This window comes from Zootoca vivipara, chromosome 5 (assembly GCF_965207765.1).
Source record: "Zootoca vivipara chromosome 5, rZooViv2.hap1.1, whole genome shotgun sequence".
In the NCBI taxonomy this organism is placed as follows: domain Eukaryota; kingdom Metazoa; phylum Chordata; class Lepidosauria; order Squamata; family Lacertidae; genus Zootoca; species Zootoca vivipara.
In genome coordinates, this window is record NC_142588.1 from 41,612,719 (window position 1) to 41,640,348 (window position 27,630).

At 42.0% G+C, this 27,630-nt stretch overlaps 1 protein-coding gene across 1 annotated transcript in view; it reads right to left on the reverse strand.

Moving 5' to 3' along the window:
* Positions 1-4,129: 4,129 nt before the first annotated feature.
* The window catches only part of LHPP (phospholysine phosphohistidine inorganic pyrophosphate phosphatase), a 111,729-nt gene continuing 88,228 nt past the window's right edge, over positions 4,130-27,630 (reverse strand). Inside the window, exon 7 of the mRNA XM_035137458.3 lies at positions 4,130-4,572. Coding sequence (XP_034993349.3) covers positions 4,476-4,572 — 97 coding nt within the window. The 3' untranslated portion in view covers positions 4,130-4,475. The remainder of the gene's footprint in view (positions 4,573-27,630) is intronic.

The window sequence follows — 27,630 nt, forward strand, 5'->3', positions numbered from 1 at the left end:
TTAACAGGCCAGTTGTGTGCTGTATGAACAAAACAAAACACCTGTTTGTGGTAACCTTTGGTTCTTGTATTACATAGAATCCTTACCAGTTTCTGCCCCTTCTCCTATTTGGAACTTTCAACAGCCCAAGTTATCCTCTACCTCACTCTTAGCTGTCTGCAGCTGAGGCTAGCAGGCAAAGAATCTATTGCCACCCACCCGCCCACAAAAGTCTGGTGCAAAAATAAATCTTTCCCTCACAGGTCCAACTTCATTCCACAGGGGAAGGAGGAGGGGTTTGAAAAAAAGAACAGAATAAAAATATCCTTGGCAAAGAGAAAGATGGAAAACACATTTAAGAAGCTTTGAAACATCAAAAAATATCTGTGTGCAAATAGCTCCAGGAACATTAAGAAAATGTGCAGATGTTTGAGTGAACTCTCACATCAGGTGGCGAGTGCTGCCAAATACGGATCTGATAGCACACAGAATAATCAGATCATCTTCTTTTCATTCGCGTCTGTTAATATTGTTCTCTCAAAGGTCTTATTTATCCTCCAGTTCTACTGATGTACCCAATACTGTACTGCTCTGTACAATACAGAAAATGGTTTAGAAACAAGCAATCCAAACAAAACCTGAATGGAACAGGCATTCATTGGATCTGAAAATCCCACCTAAATTAGCTCCATGATGATCCTATCTAGGATTATTTTCTACCATTTGCATCCACTAAATGCATTATAAATACACATGAAGCTAGTAAGTGCACCATGGACCATTTCCCCTCCCTACTTGACTACTCCCCATGGAACTGTCCCCAGAGCATGTCAATTTTAAATTAAACTGCAGGTTATGGAAGTATGGCGATCTCTGGGTAAGTCTTCTACTGCTTCATAAAATTTGACAGTGCAGTACAGAATGAAGAGTCCTTCTAGAATAGCAGCTCTAACCATACAAAAAATGCTCAGTACAGAAGCCTAGCACAGGCCAAACAGTTCACAACAGCTTTGGTTTGGACATAGCAGGGACAAGGGAGCAAAGGACAAAGGGCAGGGGTGGACAGACTTGGAGGTTAGCGGGTACTGCGATAGGTCAACTTCCTTATGTCAGAGTGCACTAGAAAAGTATAGCATGACTATATAGTCATGCTCAGTCACCACAACAAACTGATGCACATCCAGACACATAGTAATAGGTTGCAACGAACCATTTGTTCATTTGTCAGTGGCCACAGTTGGGGGAAGTATGGCTCCGAATACCAGCGGCCGGGAATCACGTGGGAAGAGCTCAAGTCCTGTTTATGGGCTCCCCATAATGTTCTAGAACCTAATAATGAGACCCACAGATCACTCAATCTAGAACACAGGTATAGTTCTCACTGAAGTGGTAAACCTATGCCTGAGCCTTCCAGTCGTGACTGTATATAAAAGCTTATATCCCCCTAGAAGCCAAGGACACAGTCCTCAAAACTCCCCATCTTCCCAACCACTGCCACGATGGATGAGGCTGAACAAAACCGTCAGGAGTCAATATTGACTATCCTTAGGATTTATCTACAGAGAGGTTTGAAAGGGAGTAAGAAATAAAAGTGCACCTATCCTGCCCTCTACAGATCACAAATACCAGTTACTTATCTGCACCTTTGATAATTCTTCACCCACACAGCAGATGGAACAACTGTACGGCCAGTATGAAGCATACAGTCAGGAGGGCATGATGCACACTTCCATTACACATATTTTTCCAAGCACCTGCCTTTCCACTTCCCACATGTAGTTTTGTGTTAATGAACTGTATCAACAGAGCAGGCAGCTCTTCTGCACATCTGCCACAGTGTACATTCCTCTGGGAAGAATGCCCAGCCTGGTTCCTTCCTACAGAATTCCACAGGCCCAGGATGCTGAAGCAGCTGCGTGCTTTTCCCTTGAGTAATTCATGCCACATTATGAAGACATTTGTCCGAGTGCAGCTGAAGAGTGAGTAGCAACATTCATAATAGCTGAGAACAGAATCATTTCTCACTCTTGATTTCTCACCTCACTTAATCAATACAGCAGGACTTGGGTAAGCCAACACTGACATTCCCTTCTGGGGAACTTTCCTGGAGGTGGTAGATGGGTCTGGAATCAGAAGTAGGCAATGAATGTGGTTTTTAGCTTTGAACAGTAGGCTAGTTTTACCTAAATTCACAAGACCCTCTCTATTCCCCCATCCAGGTAAGCGAGACAAGAAACCTAATCAGGGTTCAATGGCACATTCAAGCCAAGCAAAAACACGCAAGGATGGTACGAAGCTGAGCTAGCAAAGGGTATGGCTTGAGAGGGTGGCTGTCCAGGGAAGAATCCAAAGAGCTGGACAGAAACGCCCAGAGGGCCACTTTTCACCCCAAGACCTGAGGTTCCCCATCCCTACAATAGAGAAATGAAGGTCATATATATGCTGTAGGCTAGAATCTCTGAGGCTCTGGTCTTCCGTTCTCACGGCCTTCAGTGTCTGAAAAGGTGCTGATTTTGCCACGCATCAGGCTCAGTAAGGAAAATGTAACACAATCCTAAGCACATTTACTGAAAAAGTAAGTTCCACGGAGTTCAATAGCGCCTACTGCCAATGAAGTGTATACAGGAGTACAGCTTTGAGTGCCACCCATGAATCACCAATAAAGAGATATAAAAGCCTTGTTCTCAGTTAGAGCATCCCACTTCTGATTGCAGATCTGGCCTCAATAACTGACAGCTCCACACTAAAAGTTCCCCAGACAGAGAAAACCAATGTCACTAGAAGGATTCTAGTCTTACTTTTCCCTTCAGCTGCTTTTCTGTATGTAGAGATTATTTTCCTAATAGAGCAACATTCAGTCACTTGAACCTCACCGGATGTGCCTAAACACAAGTTTACTACCTCAAGTTAGACAAGTGTGACAATGCCAAGAATCTGACTAAAATGGTCCGAAAGGGACAATGGTCTTTCCATTTGCTGCTAAGTTTAACCAAAATGGTTCTGTTCTCCCTTTCCCAATCCATGAAGACTTGCACGCTGCAGCAGCAGCAGCAGCAGCAGCAGCAGCAGCAGCAGCAGCAGAAAGCATAGTCATTTGGCTCCGAAATTGGGAAACCCAACACCAACTCTTTCGTCTTGGAGTCCAGCCACCAGAAGATAGTTCTCAGTGTGTCAGGCTATTCTTAGAAGAGTTAAACAATGTGATTAGACAGCGGCAGTCTGGTCGCGGGAGCCTGTGTTTCCTCCAAGACAATGAAAGTGAGCACAAATGTGTGTGTTTCTCGGGATGAAGGTGAACAGAACTCATGACATTCCCAGAATGGCATGTGTGCAAAACACTATAGAGGAAACCTTCTTCAGAAGTGCTGGGCACTGATTTTACTCTGGATCCGCCAGGAGGGAATTGTGGTTGCATGCCAAACACTCTCTCTCCCCCCTCTAAAATCTCAACTATCATTTGGACAGGCTTTGAAGCAGCCCCTCCCTTGCATAAGAAAGTGCTACTCTTAAGGATACAAAAGACGGACATAATAGAAAAAGAAAACCCAGGGTGGGTTCCTAAGCCCAGCTTTGTAACTGAGACGACAGGTGTGCATGCCAGTGAATGAAACGCTGGCTCAGGCACCTGTGCTGCCCCACCTCCTATACTTCAGACAGACTCTGAGCCCCTTAAATAAAATGTTTTAATGAAAACAAAAATGGGGGACCAGTGGCACTCCAGGTGTTGTTGGGCTACAACTCCCTTTGTCTCTGGCTAATGGCCAAGCTGGCAGGGGGCCTGTGGGAATTGGAGTCTGGCGACAAGGTCTTTTCCTGCACTACTGGGTGCTACCATTTCAGCTCTTGAACTTGAACAGGGCATGTACATTCCTTCTGGATGCAGTGAGGATGCTCACAAAGCAGCTCCTCTGCTTTACACGTGTCCTTCACTCCAAGGAAATGCCTGCATGGGCGACTGAACTCAAGAGAAACCCCGAGTATGGAAGGCAATCTGAAAATGTAACCTCCCCATTCTCTGGTTAAGAATTGGGTCACTTCTGCGCTGATTTCTTAGGAAAGTGACCTAGAGACAAAGTGACCTCCCTTTGTGGGCTTTCTTCCAGGAAACAGAAAAACACCAGCCAGCACAGGAAGCAGGTCCCAGGCCAAGTACGGTAGTATGTGGCACAGATGTTTATTCAGTGATAGGACATGGTTAGACGTACCCAAAACAGTTAAGATACAAAAGATTCAGAAGGGTGGCAGCTATAAGGATCCACTAGGCTTCATTACTTTTTGCTGTAGTCAGTATTTCACTGTAGTTACTTGCAAAGACAAGTTAGAAAAATCAGACTTTTGAGGCATGTATGTAGTGCTCCTCACTGCAACATAATTACTGCATTTAAAAAAACTAGGTGAATATATGTAAAAGAGCTGAGCAGAGATGTGCATAAAAGGTCACAGACCTCAAGTTAAGTCACTCATCTTTATGCCTTCAGTCACTCCTTGCAGCTCCATTACTTATGCAGTCGTTTTAGAATCACATCCACAGCTTCTGCAAGGTTGTTCACATAACCATCAGCCTTCACTTCTGGGTGGTGCTCATCACAAGGCCTGGGGAGGAGACAAAAGACAGAACGAACGGATGATGTCTTTCAACCAAGTGCAAATACATAAATGGTGAGCGACACAGTCTCAGGATTTGTGAACCAGATTCCCCAGGGCTTTTAAAGCCATCAGTAATTCAGCCCCCAGTTCACTATGAGTTGGTGTCTATACAACTTTGTATCAACAGAATTCCATGTAATTAAACAAGGATGCATAAAAGGTTTGGAGATCTTCCAGCTCTGAAGTGGGGAATCTGTGACCCTCAATTGGACTCCAATTCCCATCAGCTCTAGCCAGCATGGCCAATGGTCAGGGATGATGAGAGCCCAACAATACCTGAAGAGCCCCTGTATTTAATGAATACAAAGAAGGGGACATAATATTTATGTAGCAATGCCTCCAAATACAACCTTCATTTGGAGTTTAGTTTAGATGACTTGTTTCTGGGTCTACAACAGAGTTTGTTTAATCATGTCCTGTCAACTTCGCAGCAGTTTAGCTGTAGCATCTTGGACTAAGGGCCAGATCTCTCATTACTGTTCCTTATTTTTTTGCTAATTCACACGCCTCTGTATCTCTTTCCCCAGATATCAGATGTATATTTTGGCTGCGGTGTCTGCAACAAGAGCATTGGGCCTCATCCAAGATGGGAATCAGTGCTGGATGCATGTCCAGGGACGCTGACTGAGTCCTGTGGGGGTGTCAGGGACAGTCATGAGAACACAGTACTGCAACTAGCTTTAGTCATTCTCCATCTCCTCTTTTCGACAGTGTAAATGGCACAACTATATTTACTGAAGGGTATTTCCTCAATCTGTGAACAAATGTTTGCCAGAGGATGTGTGCAGGTTACAGCACCCACTTGTAAGATACGTGTCAGAACATGAAATATATTTCAGTTCCTGAGGTGATAACTCCTAAGGCCTTGTTCCTCTGATCATATTTCTGAAGTCCTCTTACTTTCTTGAGAGAATTAAATTCCTTACACAGCCCCTTAGGACTATCCTTCATTGGTAATACCAGCCCACAGAAGATTAGAAATGCTGATATCAAGCTTTGCAGAAGAAAAAAAATATGGAATGTTCCAAAGAGGATTGTTTTGAGTGTGTTTGCCAAGGAAAGATGAAGCTACATGAAGAAGTCTCCATCTTTCCTTCACTGCATTATAATGCCTGAGGTAAAAATTAGAGCCTTGTTGCCAATTTCTCTCTGTGCTACTATCAGCTGCATTTAACTGCTACTATTTGTAGCATTTGTGCATAACTGCTACTATTTGTGCATTTATAAGCTTACATTCCGGTAAGAGCTTACTGCGGGAGGCAGGGACTCATGTAATACCATAGTAGAATCATCTGAGAAGAGGAATTCTCATTCTTCATATATTATGGAAGTTGCTGCTGCAGCATTGTTTGAGTTCCCACCTCACACAAGTAGACCGCTCAGATGGTCTGGTCAAAATAAATAAAATCAGGGCTTTTTAGGGTATCTTTCATAGATACAAGACCACAAGCCTGTGTATTCAGTTGCCTTCCAACTTGTGGAAGGTGAAAAAAATGGGCATGGGGGGGTAGGGTTACTGCACTTGCCCTCAGTGACTTCATTCATGTTGTAACTTCTCTCTTTTGTAATGCCGGAAGAGGGCTTATGTGACATCCTAATTTTGTAATGTTTTGCAGTTTCAGGGGCTCCAGCTCTTACCCCCTTAGCTCAGGGATCCCCAAACTGCGGCCCTCCAGATGTTTTGGCCTACAACTCCCATGATCCCTAGCTAACAGGACCGGTGGTCGTGGAAGATGGGGTTTGTAGTCCAAAACATCTGGAGGGCCGAAGTTTGGGGATGCCTGCCTTAGCTCTACTGGCCACAAAGTCTTCCTTGCTCCATACTGTGTAAAGAAACATAGATTTTATGATTTCTGTATGTACAATTTTGTAATAGGAATATGTTTTTTTAATAGAAAGAAAAGAAACACAGATGTGGAGATGCCCCCTCTACAAAATCGAAACACACACATATGCGGACACTTTGTGCATGCATCAGACACACATAGGGTTCTATGTTTAGATCGGAGATGGGGAACATGTGCTGTCGGACTCCAACTCCCATCAGCCCCAGCCAGCAAAGATAATGGCCTGGCACTATGGGAGTTGTAGGCAAACTGGAGGCTTACAGGTTCCCCATCCTAAATTTAGATGGAGAATGTGGCTCACCATGGTGTCCCTCTATCTTAACAGCAGTAATTTCACAGTTGGGATGTTGTAGCAAATAGTCATAACCTAATACCTTTTAACCTTGAGCTCAGAAAATTTTTATTATTGTTGATACATAGGCCCATCTGGTAATCTGTTGTTTGTTTTGCAGTTTCCTTTGTAGAGCTCAAAAATAAAGTCCAGTGTGCAAAGGAATGTGTTTCCTTTCCTTTTTGCACATCAGGGTTTAGAGAGCTGCCAGAACCTCACCAGCAAATGACAAGAACGAATGGTTCCCATGCCAACTGAATTTTTAAAAAATAAATAATAACAACTCAATGGGAAGAAAATTGTTGCTGCCATATTGAATCATTTGTTTTCATTCGCAGCGTGAGACGAATTCAAAGACATGGCTGTTTTATTTTGAATACCTTTCATATTAAACCCCCAACACCGTATTTCTTTACCAAAGTCATTTTTATACTACATACATGCTACGCACCAAAGCCTTCTGATGTGGAAACTTGGTAGACCAGCAAGTTCATATATAAGAATGGAAGAAAACATTGCCCTTAAACTGGATAATTGAGGTTGCAAGCGGGCTTGGATATTACTTCAGGAGCATAAATTGGTGAAGTACAGGAAGAGTGGGGAACCTCCAGGTATTGTTGGACCCCAGGAGCCCCAGCCAGCATGCTCAATGGGTCAAGGATGATGGGAGCTGGAATTCAGCAGCATTGGGAAGGCAACCATTTCCCCATCCCTGGACTGCCATCCCATCCCTTATGAAAGGGAACAAAGTGGGAATATTTGCAAATGGAAATTACCCAACCATAGCAACAAAACATTAGTTAGGCCATTGGTGCTCAGCTGGTGGATCACGAACAACCACCGAGCTGTGGTCTGATCTAAGGTGCAGTACATTATCAACGGACGTGGTAAAAATTTTTTTTAGAGATGTGACCTCAAACGCATATTTGAGTTAAAGGTTGGATCTGAAAGCGTTGAAGATTGCTGATTTGTCCATGTTGGGAATGGCAATAAGGGAAATGTATGTTGTATTCTTCCATTCGAAAACCAAAAGCTGTGCCAACATTTTAAATACTGTATGCCTAAATAAATAAATAAATATCCCAGTCCACTCTATTACTAGTTGGGTCAAGGGTGGAGTTTTGAGGTAAACCAGCTACTTTATGGCATATCAGGGAATTTTCAAATACATTTATTTTCATACTGTGTTAAAGTACCCAAGGCAACCTTTATATGACCATGACAATCCCATGGTAATGGCTAAGGACAATTTTCCTCATTTACTTCTAGATTATTTTGTAATATTTTTGCTTTTTTGCGCTATCTAGCTGCCAGGGACACGCCCAGCAGAGAAGAATCTCCAGAGGAGGAGGAATTAGCTGCACCTGAGTCTCCAAGAAGAAGGAGGTGGAGCAAGCGATTAGAGCAGAGGCGGGCCAGCAGGAGGCGGGGGAGGCGGGCCGTATATCTGGCCTTGGGAGGGGTCAGAAGCCAGTTGAGGCAACTGACTCTGACGGCGAAGGATGAGTTGTGGAAGCTTGGACTGCTGTAAGCCTGTTATTGAGAAATAAACCTCAGCTACTTAAACTGCCAGCATTTCGTGACTTGTGTGGGAGAAGCACTAAACCTGACACTAGCTAAAGGAAAAGTAATTGTTAGTTCCATTAGAGACATTTTCAAAGGCGGCTCATATCTCCAGAGTCAGGACCAAGAAGTAAACTTCATTTACAGGCTCTACATTTTTCCAAAAGCAGAATAATTTAAATTGCTAAAAGGTGTGCTTCTATTTCTCGGATAACAGCCAAAAACATTCTGACAAACAAGTCTGCAGAAAATATCTGTAAATGCAATCTTGGACAAAGGGAAATTCAGTTGTTAATTCTTCTGAGATAATTTGCTATATTCTGGATTTGCTAAGAATGTCTTCACATGTTAAAACCCTATAGCTAGTTTTCTATGTAAATGTCACTTTTCAATAGATTGAATAAGTTTTCTTCAGGAAAACAGAAATGGGTCTGCAAGAGAGCTACCGGTATTTCATGAGTAAAAAAGGGGGGCCTTGGTTTTTTAACGATGTAGGAAGAAATATGAAGGTAGGAATGCATCACACTTTCATAAGAAATATATCAAGGTAGCATACAACTGAAGAACAAAATACATTAAAGCAGCAGTTAACATGTCAATAGAAAACGGCTGCTTAAAAAAAATAGAAATTGCAAAGGTCTGTCAGAACAGTGCAGTTTTTAAAAAAAGTTTGAAAGAAAGCAGGGATGTCTTCAATCTTTCACATTCCAGGCTCAGTGCTTGGCAAATACTGACTGAACATCAGAGACCATCAAAAGTGTGTGTGTGTGGGGGGGGGGGAGGGTAGTCTCATAAGGCATGCCCAGCCCAGAGGTGCATGTACAATCCTACTTTGGCTATTAATGCCCTGCGTAAATACAGGAAGTACAGCTCACTTTCACATGCTGTATCATGAAAGCCAATCATGTTTATTTCATTCTGCTCTTGACATTCTAAAGTGACTGATGGGAGGGATATTATCCTGTACCACCCACAGAGTTTCCTTATCCACGAGTACTTGCACATAAATTTATTATTTTTTCATACTCCCCCCCCCACTGTATAAATGCCCAGGTTTTACAACTCACTCCAAGTTGGAGTCAAGGTAAGAACCCCACCGTTCAAATGCACAAATACACGGACATCTCCTAACATTGCTGGTTTGTTGGATGTCCCTGCACTTTTAATCTGTATAAAGGTTGGGAGCAGACAGGGGAAACAATAAAGAGAGAATGCTACCAAAAGAAGGGCAGGTGTATACTGTTGTGTATTAAAGTAATAGCACAGCCAAGTATATAATATACAGTATAGAGTTTATTGTATTGTATTGCAGAGTTTATTTGAATGCATAAGTTCCAGCGGGAACGTATATCATTTGCTGGTTCAGAGTGCAGGATTTGGATCCGCTGCTGGATTGGTTTACGCTGGAGGGAATCCTTGCCATTGGTTCCCGCCAAAATGTATCTTTTCCCTGCTAGTTCTCTGTTACTATATAAGCCCCAGTTTTCCCCATTCCCTGTGTTCTGGCTCTTACTTGTTCTGTGAAGTAAAGAGATGTTGTACCAGATCCTCGCCTCCTGCTTCTTATTTGCACTGAGTTGAAATCACTGAAGACCCACTACACAACATATACTGCAACAAGAAGAGTGCATGCAATGGCTAATGATAGCTAGCTTTTCTGGCTGTCATGTTGATGAAGCCCCCAGAGAGCATTAGCATTAAAAGCTGATTAAAAACACAGCTACTGCAGTGATAGAGGCTATATAAATAGGAATTTTTTAATGCATGGTGGGCCAGGGTGGATCCATGTGTGTGTTAACTGGAATCTGTTAAAATCCTGGTGCATTCAAGCTACTCTTGGCAAGTTTGTTATTACATTCTCGTGCCTACAGAGTACATCAACACATCACATAGATGCAGTTTATGCTGGACAGACTATGCAGCTGGCAAGCAGGCTTAACTGCAGTTTCTCCCACAAACCACCAGAAGAGCAACGTAATTTATTTCCTTCATAAATAGAGAAAGCGAAGAAATGGCAGGAAACTGCAGTCTCGAGCTCTCTTTTTCTGCTGCCACCTCCCTCCATAGACCTGGGCAAGGCAGCATGCTCACATGTAGAAGTGCCGACCAAAGACCAAAGTTAAGAGACCCATCAGAGACTTTCCTTTCTCCTGTAAACACATACAGAGCAGATCAAGCTTCCCTCTTCCTTCAGCCTGCTTCGGCAAGACACATCCCTGCAACTCCATCTGAATCTTTCACCACACACCCGGCGACTTGAACGAGGTGGGCTGGGCTTCGAGCCACTGCACATGTGCGCTGAAGAGGGCTTTGGGAAGGGCTGGCACGAAGCCTAGTGGAGAGTATTGACTTATAACCATGTTCCAGCTCCTTTGTTGTGGCTTCCAGTTGACAGAGGACTTTTAACAACATGGCTAAATCGTTAAGAATCTGGCTCTGGTGCATCCCTGACGAACATTAAAACGTTAATAATGCTGAGATAAAGATCACTGGGGAAGATTTCTTGCTCAGCTTGCTTGTATATAAAAGAAAAATGTGAAGTGTAGCATGATTTTTTTTAATTTAAAAAGTCATTCTGTTGTTTGGGAGCCCAGCCAGTTTCCTGTAGCAATTGAGAACCTCAGTTATTCCAAAGCTATCCCATGTGCTCTAGAGTAAATACACATAACTTCGCAGGGCGAGAGCAAGGTAAACAGCAAACTATCTGGTTCCTATCCTCCTGTCACATGTTAGTGTCTTTATTACTAAGGCTGCAGTCCTATGCATACTTTGGAATAAGGCCCATTGAACTCTGTGGAGCTTACTTCTGAGTAAACATGCACAGGATGAGGCTGTCCATCACGTTACTTAACTATATTTAAGTTTCAAGTCTTTTTGTCTTTTCAATGTCTGTATGTCTCCCAAGATCTAGTTGTGCATTTAAAAAAAAGAAAAAAAAGAAAGAAGGTGCAATACAAACTAAAGACAAACTGCATTTGTGGAAATAAGTCCTAGAAGAATTATTTATAAAACAGCGGGGTTGGCAAACATGCATGCATTTGTGCATATAGAGAGGAGGGAGGGTGGAGCCTTGCACCAAGTATTCCATTCCTGATAATGTTCATGAGCAACCAAGGAAGGAACATTACATATAAAAAGGCTGGGACAAGAATGAGGTCACAAGGAAAGAAAGAAAAACTTTAAAGGAACCAGCAATGAGAAAGTAGTCATTAGTTAATTAATAGTTAAGTGATCAAACATTAATCATTACATGATTAAACATTAATAATTTTATAGACAGTAGATTTCCAAATGCTTAGGAAGTTGTTTCTAGGCTTAAAGGGTAACATAGTCCGCCTTTCGGGAGGGAATAATTTTTGCTGAAACTAATATCCAAATGTAACCACTAGCAGATTTTACAGATTTCTGTTTACATACATTATGTGCAATAATGGTCAGAGACCCAGGTCCCTTAAAGGTACATGAGGCTGCCACCTTGCTGAAGCTAAACAGTTTTGTGTCTGCTCAGTGACTCCCTGGGAACCACATGCAATACAAAGTGGGAATTTCTTAAGCCATGTGTATTTGATTGTATTTCTTTATCATGTATTTCCACATCAGTGTAAATTTCATAGACCTTAGATCTGAGCAGATGCACATAGAACAAGATTGGAAAGGGGGTAGAGGATTAAATGATGTGCTTGTGCATGCACAGATGTGCATGGTGCATGCTTCATATGCAAAAATATTAATAATATTGTTTTTAAAAAGGGTATTAAACAATGACATGTTGCTGCCAGCCACAAGAGCCTCATGAACTGAATTGCCATTTGTTAGCTTTTCCATGGTTCTATAACCAGGAGCCTTCTCTACTGGCATGCTAATGTTATATATTGCTTATGGACCTGGTAGCTTCCAAATTACAGAGAAAAGCTGTTTAGTCCATTCATCCATTTTGACAGGAGAAGCTCTTGCCAGCTGCTTAGGCCAACCTTCCAAATGTGCATTTCAGAGAGGAAGATCAGAAAGTCTGCCTAGCTGGAATGAAACAGGGAAGGCTATAATACCATCTAATAGGCTTTGTCTACCCTTTGGGATGATTCCTGAAATCTGTCACTTCATCTTAAGCAACAAATCATTTGCGTTTAGGGATACAATTGATTGATTGATTGATTGATTTTCTCCCATTTGCCGATTCTTTTTGGTTTCTAAATCCTCTTCATGCTATTAATCTAATTTGAATATGAGATACAGTTGGGGGTAGAGATGTTGAAAACACATAAATGATAAAATCAATGCATTACAGTTAGATGGGAGTCTGGGCTTTGGGTGTGAATGTACGGTAAAGATGCTGGTGGAAATCAAAGTGTTCCCATGCTGAGTTGGCTGGGAAGACTGTAATCAGAGGATTTGTATGTCTTACATATGGGTGCACTGAGCATTGCTGTTCTTTGTGTGTAGCACAGCTGTTTTCAATAAAACTGAATCTCCATTATCCCCCTCTAACGGCAAATGTTCAAATGTCACCCCCCTCTTGCCAGTTTACTGGGGGGGGGGGCGGCACAGGGAAAGAGCTTGTCACTGTGTTGTTAAAATTCAAGGGTTATATCCCTCTGTCTTCTCAGTTTTACCGGTATTACCAATGAACAAGATTATTCCTGCCTTCGCCATGTGATCCTATTCAGATAGAAACAATTCAATAACACCAAGGAGGAAGTTTTCCACTAGGTACCCAAAAATTATAAACTTTGAAGCTTCCAGGCCTAACTCCAAACAAGCAGCACCTTAAATATACCTACAGAATTAACAGATAACAGACAAAGGACACAAATAACTCACTGGACTTAAAAAAAAGTTGATTTCTAGTTCTTTGCCAAGCTAGCTAGAATGCTGTAGGTAGAACTCCCAGTTCGCATTGTGGATCACAACAACCAGACTACAGGTATGTGCATTAAATCTGCTAATGGGATGGAGATGGGGGTAGAAAAGTAAGACTGTTTTGGTCATTTCATTCTGGGATACATACAATGGAGGCTGGCCCAAGGTGGGACAAGTAGGGCACTGTCCCACCAACCTCAGACTCTAACTTACAGACCTGTGGAAAGGATAGCAGAAATATGTAGTTTGTAAAGTACATTGAACATTCAAAAGCATGATAGTAATGCCAGGTACCTTGCCTACAAAGTTAAAGCTATGGTTTTCCCAGTAGTGATGTATGGAAGTGAGAGCTGGACCATAAAGAAGGCTGATCACTGAAGAATTGATGCTTTTGAATTATGATGCTGGAGGAAACTCTTGAGAGTCCCATGGACTGCAAGAAGATCAAACCTATCCATTCTTAAGGAAATCAGCCCTGAGTGCTCACTGGAAGGACAGATCATGAAGCTGAGGCTCCAATACTTTGGCCACCTTGCGAGAAGAGAAGAATCCCTGGAAAAGACCCTGATGTTGGGAAAGATTGAGGGCACTAGGAGAAGGGGACGACAGAGGACGAGATGGTTGGACAGTGTTCTCGAAGCTACGAACATGAGTTTGACCAAACTGCGGGAGGCAGTGCAAGACAGTAGTGCCTGGCGTGCTCTGGTCCATGGGGTCACGAAGAGTCGGACACGACTAAATGACTAAACAACAACAATGCCAGGTATTATTATCACCATCACCATCACTATAATCATTATCAAATGCTGATTTGAGAACCGTATCCAATAATATGGCAATCATTTGGGATTTGATGCTGGATAAAAGGGTCAACCTGGCATGGATTACAGAAACCTTGCAGGATGAATTAGGGGTCCCCACTCTGACTCAGTTGAGCCATCACTTTTCTTCTGTGTAGTATCAATGGAAGGAAGATTAAGAGGTGTGTGTGTGTGGTTGCTTTTAAATAGAGACCAGGCTTGATGATATTAATACATGAATATTCTGAAGACACACACTTAAAAATAGGAGAACTACTCTCAAGGGTTCAAACATATATGGGCGGCTGTTGTCTCTCTCTCTCTCTCTCTCTCTCTCTCTCTCTCTCACACACACACACACACACACACACACACGCCAAAAAGAGAGATCTGGACTGAATAATTCAGACCAGCATTACCACACATCAGAAAATCCTAGTTTGAATCTCACCTCTGCCATTAACTCTCTAGGTGGCCATTCTGGTTCATCTGCAATATGAAGGATCATAATACAGTACTGACTTTCCCTGTGAGGAGTACAACTAGAAAATGAATGCGAAACCCATGAAAACTTGAACTTGCTATACAAGTATTAAGCACAGTTATGATCAAGTTTGTTGCAACAAAGTATTTAAGCAGAAGGCTCTGAACTAACAGAAATTAAGCAATTGATAAATTCTGATTTATCATCCAACCTTTCATCGCTTAAAAACCTTTCAGAAAGAAGAGGTTAAAAATGTAAGATGTGAAAAATTAAACTTGATTCTATTACTGTGGCTGGAGGATCACACAACTTTGGCAATTTCATTATACTGCCATGTAGACATAGAATCCCCTTTCCTTCTTTTTTCTTTGCTAATGAGCAGGAATGATAGGCCAGTAAAATCTCTTCCACTCTTGCCCTCCCTTCTGCTGGTTCTCTCTCTGACCTCTTCCTCGCCTCCTTTTCATTTTTTTTTAATGATAGGGCTGACTCCTGTGCATACCCAAGCTGTGCTGAGCACTTTCTTCAGTTGATCCCATTTTACACAATTCTAATGTTGCAGTAAAATTTAAATACTGACACTTCACCACTGATGAGGATGAGATAATATGATGCCATTGCTCACTAGACAGAAAAGCTGTTCATCCAAAGGCAGGTCAAGAGGAGGGGAAATATCAAAGGCTCAAAAGACAGAATGAAGCAACCAGCTGCCCATCAAATTTAAGGAACCGGGTATCTAAATTCCCTTTCGTCAGTTTGTAACACTTCATTTAAAATGCTTCAGCATACAAGTTTCAGTGCTGTAAAATATTCAGGCAAAATAGCCAAAGGAAAAGTAAGACTGCAAAAATCCCACAGTTCTAGAATTGTGCCTGTGTATCTGAAGAAGTGTGCATGCACACAAAAGCTTATACCAAGAACAAACTTAGTTGGTCTCTAAGGTGCTACTGGACAACTTTATTATTTTTTAATATATTTCGATTGTAGAATTACTTTTGACTTACAAAAGAAATTTGGCTGGATGCATTATCCTCCTAGATGATTTGCCGGACAGGCACAGTTGAAATCATACTCAATAGCTGGGGTTTCGGTAAGAGGAGGGATGTGGGCCAACCAACTTACTCTAGAGTAGAAAGATGTGGTTCTGGTCAGCAGGACTAATGGGTCACCAGGTACAGTCTACTTTGGACATGGCATCCATCACTCCTGAAGGGTCAGCAGGTCCACAGCAGGCCCTGGAACAGCTCTGCTCCTGGCCGGTCAGGAGTGCAGTTTGCCCAGCTGTGCCTGTTCCTGCGGAAAGGGGAGTCTGGCCGCAATGGCACATGCCATAATAACATGAAAATTGTTCAGGAACTTCAGCTGGACCCAAATGTGGCTGTCAGAGTTTGAGCTAGAGCTCCCTTTCTGCACATTACCTCAGTTGCTATTTCATCCGCAGTAGCTTCCAGTTTGCTCCTGAGCCCAGTTCCTGTCGCTCCTGAGCCCAGTTCCTGTCTTTGAAATGGCCTCCCCAGGAAGGTTCAACTAGTGCCAACCTTGATGGCATCATGGCTCCAGGCAAAGGTGTGTTTTTTATTTGCCCAGGCTTTTCACCACCTGGTGTAACCCAGGTTTGCTTACCCATTCTGCTGAATGATACCGTTTGTTTTTAGCTGCTTGTTCTGCTAAGTTTTGTTTTTGTTTTTAAATCTGTTGTTCTTTTTATAATTTTACCATATATCATTCTGGGACTTCTTAATGTAACATAAAAAATACTCTAAACAAATGAACAAACACATGCAAAGTGCTGGTTATTATCTTGACCAGGCTGCTTGAAGGGATTGCTTCTCTCAAATGACCCTCCCCATCCACTCAAATCTTGAGTAAGCTCTGCTCTGTGTCCAACTACCATCAGAGGCATGGTTGACATGGCCTCTGTTGTGAGGTTGGTCCCTCTTCCGTGATATTTAGATACAAGGCTAAAATACTATTATTTCAGTCTGTTTATAGCCTTGTCTGACTCTTAAATTGGCTGTGCATTATCTGCTGTGTCCTTTGGTTAGCTTTCTGCAGTTTTATACTGTTTTATACTGTTGTTACCTCTAGCCACCCTGAACATATCATTACAGGCTGGACACGAAGGACATAAATATTATAGTAAATTAAAGTGATAAAATAAATATATCAGCATAAAAACAGGCAGTGCCTCTGTAGGCCCTGTCTCCATTTTAAAAGACTGAAGCAGCACTTGTGGGCAGCATTGCATGAGTTTAGCGTTTGACATTTGGGATACTTGAGATGCCTCTGCAGGGCTGGACAAAGCCTGGAAAAGGAGCTGGTGTTTCTGCTATCTATTTGTCTCTATGTGTGTGTCCATAGTTGAAGTGAGGGTCAATAAGAAGTGAAATATCCTTCATAGTTTAAATGACAGAAGTTGTAGCCATAGTAGAAAAAAGCCCCATAGGGAAATGATGGATTAAGAAGGCAAGCTTAGCTTGCATTCCACACTAGAAAAAGTTCTCAATTTTGATTTGCTTTATCCATTATTAAGGGACTTCTAAACAAATAAAACATGGCTTCAGTCTAACCTGTCAAAATATATGCTTCAGTTATTAGGCTTTTGCTCAACGGAGCACTTATATTTCAGAAACACTGGAAGATCAAAGAGCTGAATCAAGGAAAACCCACTGCTCTCTTCCACATCATTTACTATGAGCATGGTACATGAGGATTTGCTTATTGCAACAAGTGGCTAACCTGGGCTTGCAATAATTTTTCTTGCATGCTCATCTACAGCAGATACATATAAACTGTAGTGCTGAAAGCATCAGTAAGGCAGGATATTTGCTTGGAAAAAAATTAACACAATTGAAAGTTACAAGCCTTTCCATATGACAGGTTTCCAAAAGGAAGCTACACAAACAATGGGTGACTTCCAATTGTGCCCATCTGAAAGCAAAACAGACTTACACAACAGGACTCAACTTCCCTCTCTGCCCTGTAGCCCCCAACATGCCCATCATATCTGCTTGGGAGCGTTGGGGGAACCTCTGGAGCAGATGGGGGCAGGGGTCTGTAGGGGGGGGAGAGAAAGGGAAAATATGCTTGCACAATGTTGGCTACCACCCAATATGTGAGGTTATATTTCAATGGTTGGTCATCTAGATCTAACACTGTTATGTGGGAATCTTCTTTTACATGGGCATCCTTTTTAGATGGGCACTGCATTGACTTTTGGACTTGGATCATGGAATTCAGGTTCGACACAGGTGCTGTTAGCATACCGGGCTGATTAAGGGAATTATATACAAGCTCTCAGGCAGGCCTCTTAGTACATTTTGCAGCAGGACTAATCTAGGTGAACAGAAAAAGGGAGTAGTCACCAAGCAGTAGCAGTCCTTTGCTGTAGCAGTAGTGGAGGGGGAACAAGCAGGCAGAGAAAGGCAGTCTGTCTTGCCAGGAAGTGCCTGTAAGCTAAAGAAATACATCTTCCAAAGGGTAATAATGCTTTTATATTTAGAGCTATGGAACTCAAGTGTTTAACAGAGTGGGACAGATGCTGTCAGCTGTGGCTAAATTCTACACAGCTGAACAGAGACTGCAGACCATCAGGGTGCTGGCTAAGCTCTTGGTTCTCTGGTTCACTGCTTGGCTTCATCCCCAAATGGATTAAAACTAGGGATGTGCTCTTGATCATTACCAGTTAAGGATTTTTACAAGGGCTAAAATAGGCGTGGGTAACATTTTCAGCAACATTTAGGGTCTATATGAGAAATATATCCAGGTGCTGGGAGACACCTGATCATTCATATATTTGATTGTCATATAGCTTTCATCTGATTTTTTTTTTAAACAACGGCAAGTGTCAATTGAGAGTTGGTGTATCTTTAGCACTTTCTTTAAAAAGAGAGAATCTTTGCATGTTTGCCTTTACTTTGAAATTGCAACCCACAAATATGCAAAAGCATATGAGTTAGTTTTAAAGAAACTTTTATCTGAGCCCATCCCTGTACTCAAAGCTGTCCACACTAAGGTTGCAAAGTCCATAATATGAAGGCGTTTAAGCAGCATGTTTCCAAATACATTTTATTTTCCAAGTCTGCTCAGGGAGTCCATGGAATAATTTAAGATTAGACGCTCAGCCATCCTTGGCTCTTAGTTCTACATTCAGAATACCGAAGGGTTTCTGGAAGGCAATTAAGTGCCTCCCCTCGTCCAGCTTGCAGCTTTAGTCATGGTGATTAGTAACTCGCATGCTGGAATTGCAATCTGCACTGTGAGCACAGCATGTTGCAAAGTAAACCAAACCAAAATACAGAGTGACATATAATGAGATTAGAGAGACGAAAAACTCCAAGTATGTTTGCAATAATTAAAATTATAATCATAGCAACATGCCATAATATTTAAATAGTTCCTGTATGATATGGAAAACCATGGTAAAAGCAATTACACGGAAACACAGAGTACGATGGAAACAAATGAAAAATCTGAATTTTTCCTAACGCTCTTCCCAAGTACCAGCACCACCATAGTCAATATGCATAGTTAAGATAAGATGAGCCTGCTGAATCAGGCCAATGGCTCATCCAGTCCAGCATCCTGGACCTGAGTACAGCAGCACTCCCCCCTCCCAAAGTTTCCAGCAACCGTCATTCAGAGGCATACTGCCCCAACAGTGGAGGCAGAACATATGGTATACCTCATGGCTAGTAGTCACTCATAGCCTTATTCTTAATGAACCTGTCTAAACTTCTTTTCAGGCTGTCCAAGTTGGCGGCCATCACTGCCTCTTGTGGGAGTGAATTCCATAGTTTAACTATAATATCAGGGGCTCCCAAACTAAGGCCCAGGGGCCGGATGCGGCCCAATCGCCTTCTAAATCCGGCTCGCGGACGGTCCGGGAATCAGCATGTTTTTACATGAGTAGAATGTGTCCTTTTGTTTAAAATTTATCTCTGGGTTATTTGTGGGGCATAGGAATTCGTTCATATATTTTTTCAAAATATAGTCCGCCCCCCCCCCCACAAGGCCTGAGGGACAGTGGGCCGACCCCCTCCTGAAAAAGTTTGCTGACCCCTGAACTATATGTTTTGTGAGTAGGTACTTTCTTTTGTCTGCCCTGAGTCTCCCAACATTCAGCTTCTTTGAATGTCCCTGAGTTAGAGTGTTGTGATGAGAAAGGGAGAGAAACCTTTCTCTACCCGCTTTGTCAATGCCATGCATCGTTTTATATACCTCCATTGTATACCTCTCTCACTTGCCTTTTCTCTAAATGGAAAAAGCTCCAATGCAACCTTTCTTCATAAGGGAGTTGTTCCATCCCCTTGAGGGCATTGAAAAAAGACACATATCACAAACTGATTTGAAATTGCAGAAAATTGGGGCAGGGGGACAGAAACTGGGAATTAGCAAATTTGCCTGTTCCGGCCTGAAATATAGAGTAAACTAAAATGCCCTTCACTATATTAAGTTTTGTGTCATATGGAATAGGTTTGATTCTCATAACAAGAAATAAAAACATCAACAACTCTATAGCTCCAGGAATGACAGGAGAATTATTTTTTAAAAAACTTTGGATGAAAAGGGATTTGGCCTAAGACAACAAGCAGCTCTTTTAAAAGAGTAATTTAGAGATGACATTGACCAGACCAATGCAACAAAAATAGATTAATGAATATGTTCCATGCGTGTACTCTTAAGGCATTCTAATTCTTAAAAAATCTCCAGATGACTTGCACATCCCCCACTAGTGCATTTTACAATGAACTGTTCATTCCCATGTCAAACAATTTTCAAACTGCCCGCTGCCCTGATTCCTTACAAATTACAGAGTTGAATCATCCAGCCCCATTTTTATGCAATCAACTCTAAAAACTCTGCAGAGGGCACAATCACGGGCATCTTCTAAGGAAACTTATGTCAAACCTAGTGAAGTCGGATGAAGCTCTGAGTAAAGAAAAATGCCGTATCTCTCGGGCCCTGCTCTGCTGTAAAACCTAACAAAATATTGTTTCAGCTTCCAAAAATATAGATTTTGAAACCCACACACCACGCAAACGTTTAAACCCCAGTGGTTTGTTGCAGTAGCAGCAGTAGCCATGCACATGGCTTTCTACAATGTCCAAGCTCATAGAAACCCTCTCAGTTTTAAAACAGTGGTGCATGGGATTTCCCTCCCATCGTTTTTTAAAAGTTGAAAAGCAGCTGCAGGAAGCTTTAATCTAGAGCAGAAGGAAGGGACCTTTTCTCCTTGGGTCATTTCCCCCAAGCAGCTTTAGCCTCAAGCCGGGGGGGGGGAGGGGGGGAGGAATGAAGACCTGCATATCCCCTCCCCCAGGATATTTGAGGAAACAATACTGAGCAGAGAAATGGTCGGCATGCATACATGAATGCCTCTAAAAACATTCCCAGAATGCCTCCGAGCTTCACACCTCTAGACTATACTTGGAGTTTCCTAAACTAATTATGAACTGACAACCTTTACTGCCCGAGTATTAATTCAATGTTGAACTGGACACAGATTCTCTTTGCCACCCAGAGGAAAAAGTTGTTCTATCTATCAACAGAATGGAAAGATTGATGCATTCCAGATCTCAGCCTTTGCTGGAAAATTATCCAGGTGAAGTGCCAAGGTTGTAGCAAATTTGGGAGATATGTATGCAAACAAAAACACATTTTCCTTTAAGATCAGGTGGGAGACAGTTCAGTTCTCACTGTTACCAATTGCACTTAATTTTATTTCACACCTCTGATGCATTCCACCACCAATTTCAGGCTTACTCAATAAATATAATTATAATATCCTACTGCAGGGCTTGCCAATGTAGTGCCTTACAAAATGCTTTGGATTCTAACTCACATCAGCCCAGCCAGCATGGCCAATGGCAATGGGTGAAGAGAGCTGTACTCCACAAGATCTAGAGGGCACCATGTTTACTACCCCTGCCCTACACTCTCTCCTCTGAATCTGGACATAAGTTACTGGGAGTCTTAAGAAACACAGCACTCACTTCTGTAAATTCTGCAAACTGGCTCACCAAGTGAGGGTCAAACTACAAGTGACATTATTCCCATGGCTAACTGGCCACTTTTATTTCCAGATGCTGATGTTAACCATCAAAGCAGGTGTCAGGACACCTAGGTCCAGGGGTCAAATAGAGCCATTGGAACGTCTCTGGGGCCTCACCCCTCATCATCGCCGCTTTGCATCCTCCTCAAGTACCTTTGCCTTGATTCTTAAAAGTGGTATAACATCTCTTATGCATTTGTATGGATGAAAGCTCCAGTTCCAGCTTGAAGTGGTATAGTCTAGACACAGGTCTGTTATCTCAGTGGGAAGACCAACCCACATTGGAAATGGGAACACAGAAGTCCAATGCCTTATTTTCACAACAGAAAATTTACAAAAGTAAACAAGTCATAAAGGAGAACAGCTCTCACACCTAACTTTACAAATTCAGCAAAGAGATTAAAATTCAGAAGAAACATACTTTACAAAAGACCATGGAAGACCATTTGACTTGCCGTATTGTAGCAAGTTCTTTTGACCGACCCCACATGGGGTGAATGAAAATTTTCACCCAGTCAGGAGAAAGATGCAACATCAATTCCCATTCCACACATTTTCCCATCCATGTATGTTCAATAAGCATAAAGGCGGCTGCCCGTTGTGGTAATTGCCTGGGTGATATGGGTACTTAATATGCCAGTGCTGCATTATCAGTCAGGGCTTGCTGACAACTGGCATGGGAATTAACTTAAGTCATTCAAGCAACCCAAATCATTCTGAGTAAATCTAATGGAGAGGTCCCAATCTGGCATCTCAAGCAGTCCATTTATCACTCCTTGTGTCACTTATCCCTTATTATTCCTGTGCTGATCTTTACAGGTGTGTACTGAAAATGCATAAAGGGCAGCACAGGAACAAGGATGGAGAGGTGACATATGATACCAACGATTATAAGGAAAAACAAAGCATTACAAGGAGCTAATGTTACAGATTATTCTAAGGGAAAGGCTGACAAAAAGACAAGCCTATAAGCAAGGACAACCCCACTGTCTGTGCAGTGCCATCTCTACTTTCCTTCCAGCAAGACTAAATGCGAGGAATGGAATGAGAGCATGCAGGATAACCATCTATTCAGATGACTATGTGATTTCCTAGTTGAGATTTTTGACATAACCTGTCAGTGTTAAAGTTCTCTTCCCTCAAATTCCGAGTTCAGGGGATTTATGGGTTTGGAGTGTACAGGTGATAAAAAGTGGATGTCACGAGAGCCAAGAAAGCTTGCAAAACAATAGACCTGACTGATGAAATCTGGGTGGGTGTGAAGGCAAGGAATGTTTTCCTGAGGAAGAGAGAAACTAGGTATGCAAGGCCACTGAAAACAATGCCCCGTTGTTGCCAAAAGGTCCAATACCAGCCTTGTACCGGTGGAGGAAATTCCAGGTGGAAAAAACCACACAGCAGTCATTGGCATGGCAAAACCTGTGCCTTTGTCACAGCTGTCACAGAAGTCAGTAAGTTCAGGCAGTTTAATGGATTATGTCAGCCAGCAAACAGAAACTGTGAGTCACTGGGCAACATCCATCACCTAACCCTTTGGAAGCTCAGCATCATAAATGTGCGTAGGAATTAAACAGAAGGTAAGAGAAGATTTGACAAGTCTTTACAATGTTAACAGAGATAGAAGCTTCCTTGAAACATTCTGCGTGAGCCAGAATTCAGAGGTGGAACCTTTTCTGGAACAAGCAAAGTCTGGACTATGGCCCTTGAGGAATCCATTTTGTTACAATGCACAATTTTGTATTTGGGTAACTGCACCAAATCCATCCACAATAGGGTTTCCGGTTCTGGTCTGCGTCCAAAGCTAGTCCTTCTCCAAGAAGACTCATTGAAGTTAATAGGCCTGACTTACTTGAGCCTGTTAATTTTAATAGGTTTACTCTGAGTAGAATTTAGTTGTCTACAATCCAAAGGCTGCATTACCTTCCCTACATAGCAGAGTGTTTTTACAGAAAATAGGGCAGAGCAAGGCAACTGTGACTCACTTGCTATGTATGCAGTGCTATTTTAGCTGTTACAGAGTGGACTCTTTGCCCTATTGCCTCTAAAGTTGATCCACTAAATTGGGCTAACAGATGGGAGATGTCCAGAGTGATATAAACTGGCTACAGTACAAAGAATAAGCAACACATCCAATTACTTCTCTAATGTCTTGATACGGTCCTCTGATTATCTATAGAATGATCAAGGAATAGGAGGAACAAGCAGAGAATTAGGCTGAATAATTTCTGATACCTTGTTTTGTTAAATGCAATTTTAAATTTTATTTATTTTGCTTCCTTTCTTCTCCAAATTCTTTAATTACTTAAATGCGACAGTGAGCTCACCAGGAAACAGGAATGTGCATGGGTTCTGGGTTTATTGGAGGGTGTGTGTGTGCGTGCAGGTTTAACCTATCTTTAATGAAATACAGTAGACTATTAATAAAACAGTACTAAAGTGGAGAGAGTGCATTAATTTGCTTTGTAAAACACAATTGGTTTTGACATCACATGGAAGATGGAACAAGCTTGTTTTCTGCAGCTCCAGATGGTAGGACCTGAACCAATGGATTCAAATAACAAGAATTCCAACTAAACTTTATGAAGACCTTTCTGAAAAGCTGTTTGACAGTGGAACAGACTATATTGGAAGGTGGTAGACTCTCCTTCATTGGAGGTTTTTCAACAGGTTGAATGGCCATCTGTCAGGGATTCTGTAAATATGATTGCCTTCCAACTCTACAACTCTTATCCTCCGATTCTATGAATTTCTTATGAGTTTGGGAACCAGAGTGGCAAGGATGTCGTTCTTGAACTGACCTGTTCTTGAATTATACCATTTAAAGCAGACCATATTGCGGGTAATTCCTGACATTTCTCTTAATCATATGAAAAGCAGGAGCAGGGCACTTGCTGCAGAAAGGGTAAGTGGTATAAGGAGGGGGAAAGCATATGTTCCTAAGACTGTTCCCCACTTTTTAAAAAACCAGTAAATTGAGAGGTAGCATTATGACCTCAGTGCCTGGCGCTTTGAATGATTTGCACTGTGCTCAGCTTCACTTCTGAGAACAAAACCCATCATGTTAAAACACACAAATAAATAAATAAACTCAGTTATTATATCTGAGATTTTACTTGTTCAAAGGGTGAAACTTGGGGTACCCTCCAGCCCTAGAATTCTATGATTCATGGTACAGAGCTGCAGCACTTATTTCTTCCCCAATTTTCATTAAAAACACACACAAAGAACTGAACAAATTTGGTATATGTGTGTATAATCTCTAAACAATTTAAATAGCTTAAAACAATAATTCAAGATATAACAAGAGGACTTCCGGGGAGGAATGATGGCAGACTAGTTATTGATAGTCAGCAAAGATAATTATGTGGTGACTGAAGAGAAAAGATATATATATTGGTTACTAAAACTCCCTTTTGAGTTAAGGAAGGTCAGGGATCAACCTCAGCTGCTCGGAAGAAGACATTCATCACACCAGAGACAAGGAAGTTTTTGGTTCAGGGAAATATCTTGAGCAAGTTACCTCCATCGGGCCCTGGCGCCTCCTTCTTTTAATTTTTTTTAGACTAGAAGCAAGTACAAATTGGGTTTTTAATCTGCCAGTTAATTAGCACTGAGAAAACTAATGGACTGCTGGAGAATGAAAAAGCACCAATTAACAGGCTAAAAATAAACCAAAAGGCTTATCTCAATTACTGGTGACTACAAAATATTGCATTATCCTAGAGGCTCAAGGCATGTTAAAGCTCCCTCTCCCTCTGCCTCTCTCTCTGTACACTCTGAAGCACCTGCTATGTGATGCCTTTATCCCATTAGGGCCTAAAGGTGAAGTCAGCAGATCCCCTCCTTGTTATTGAGTTTAAAACCACTCATTTGAGAAAGGGACAGTTCTGAATCGCTCAGTTCTGTAAACTAGACTAGCTTTACTGCAATTCTTCTAAGACTCAAATTGGTTACCGCAATGTGAAGCACAAAGGTGAAGTGTTAACAGGGCCGTCTTGAGCAGATCGCGCGCCCTGGTGCTGAGGGGCGGAGATCGCTCCACCGCCCGCCCCGCCCTCGCAGGGCGCAATTGGTTTCCGCGCGGCGCCCTCCTTGCCAGGCCGGCGCCCCGCGCCATGGTGCACTGCGCCACCGGGGGTCTACGAAGAGCCGGCCCTGAGTGTTAAGAACCCACTAGTAGGAAGATAGGAAGCTGCCTTATACCAAGTCTGACCATTGGCCCATTTAGGATTCAGGATTGCCTACAGCAGGGATGAGGAACCTGCAGCCCTTCAGATGTTGCTGGATTACACCTCCCATCATCCCTGATCATGGGCTATGCTGGTTACAGCCAATGAGAGTTGGAGTCCAAAACTTCGGAAGGGCCATAGGTACTCTACCTCATTCTACACTGACTGGCAGTGACTCTCCAGGATTTCAGACAGCTGAATCTGGGACTTTCTGCATGCAAAGATGATGCTCTGAGTTACAGCCCATCCAGAGTCAGCTTGGTCTCCGATGCAAGGCCAGGCCGGAAATTTGTTGTTATTAATTTGCATTAATTCCACATTTTTGTGCCATTGTTTCATTGCTCTCCATTTTGGAGCTATTCTGGGCTCACCTCTTAAAGGACAACAGGACTCTTCTGAAAAAATCTGTCTTATTTTAAATTATTCTTGAACAACTTGCTATCAACTGCAAATATTTCTCTCTCATTTCTAGGTCATTAGTGCATTTTAAAGAAGGAACAGATCCTTGGAGAATCCCACTATTTAGTTATTTCCACTGTACAGACTGCCCATTTATGCTTACCATCTGTTGCCTAATCTCTTAACCAGCTGCTAATCCACTAAAGGGCATTTCCTTTGATGCCAGGGCAATTTCTCATTTTTAGAGAGTCTTTGATGAGGGCCCTTGTCAAAGACTGTATCAACTCTATCTCCATTATCCACATGTTTGTGACATCCTTCGGTGAGATTTGCAAGGCATGGGTTCCCTTTCCAAAATCTTTGCTGACTCTGCTTTAATATACAGTGTTTATCCTTGCAGTTAATCAGTCTGTTTACAAATACAATTCCAGCTTATTGGCCCAACACAATACTGTTAGAAAGTAAATAGGAAGCAGCATGGCCCGAACTGTACTTGGTCGAGCTTTGGTACATGTTCCTGCCCTCCCCCCACGGCATTTGTCAATGATTTCTTTTGACCTTTTGGCAGGGTGTGTGTAAGTCAATAGTCAACAGTGTGATACTGGATTTCTGACTCTCACACAAGAAACATCCCTTGTATGTCCTTTGTTTGTTAACAACAGTAGTAAACCTCTCTCTTCAACTTCAAAACAGGTGTACTGGTGTGCTATGCAATTTTATTGTGTGCCCCACTTGTGAAACAAACATGGAATTCTAATTCTTCTTCAATAATCCAATCACTTATGTTTAGATCTCTCAATTCAGCACCTCTGAGAAGGCCTGAAACCGCTCATTTTATATATATATATATATATATATATATATATATATATATATATATATATATATATAATGTGTGTGTGTGTGTGTGTCACACAATAATAAAGGGAAAGTATATAAGGCATTGATTATAAAAAGAGAAATTATGTGAAATCTGCAGCTGACCTTCCAACATTTGCATTTCTGTCCAGACCACATAGTTTCGTTAAATCACTAACATGAAAATGAGGGGTTTCAGTGTAAATGCTGACAGATCCTAAACTTTTGTGGCACAGGAACCCTCAAGGCCACTTTGAACTAAGGTCAGGTTTGGAAGGAAAATGAAAGTCAGGGGTGGCTAGACACGAATATAACATTACAGGCTCCCCTCAGCCCTGCCTAGCATCTACTGTTGTATACAATAACAGCTAGTAAGGTTGATAGTAGCCTTTAGTGGTGAATAGTTTTGGAATTTGGCCTACAAACATACTAGCTTCTGCTTTTCCATCAACAGCTCATAGTCGTCTGAAATGCTCCACCCCAGATCACATATTAGGAACTCCTTGGGTCTGCTCTCTCCCACCATAGCATTTTCTTCTTGAAAACTAAATGGGCTTATGTACGTCATTGTCAAACTACAAT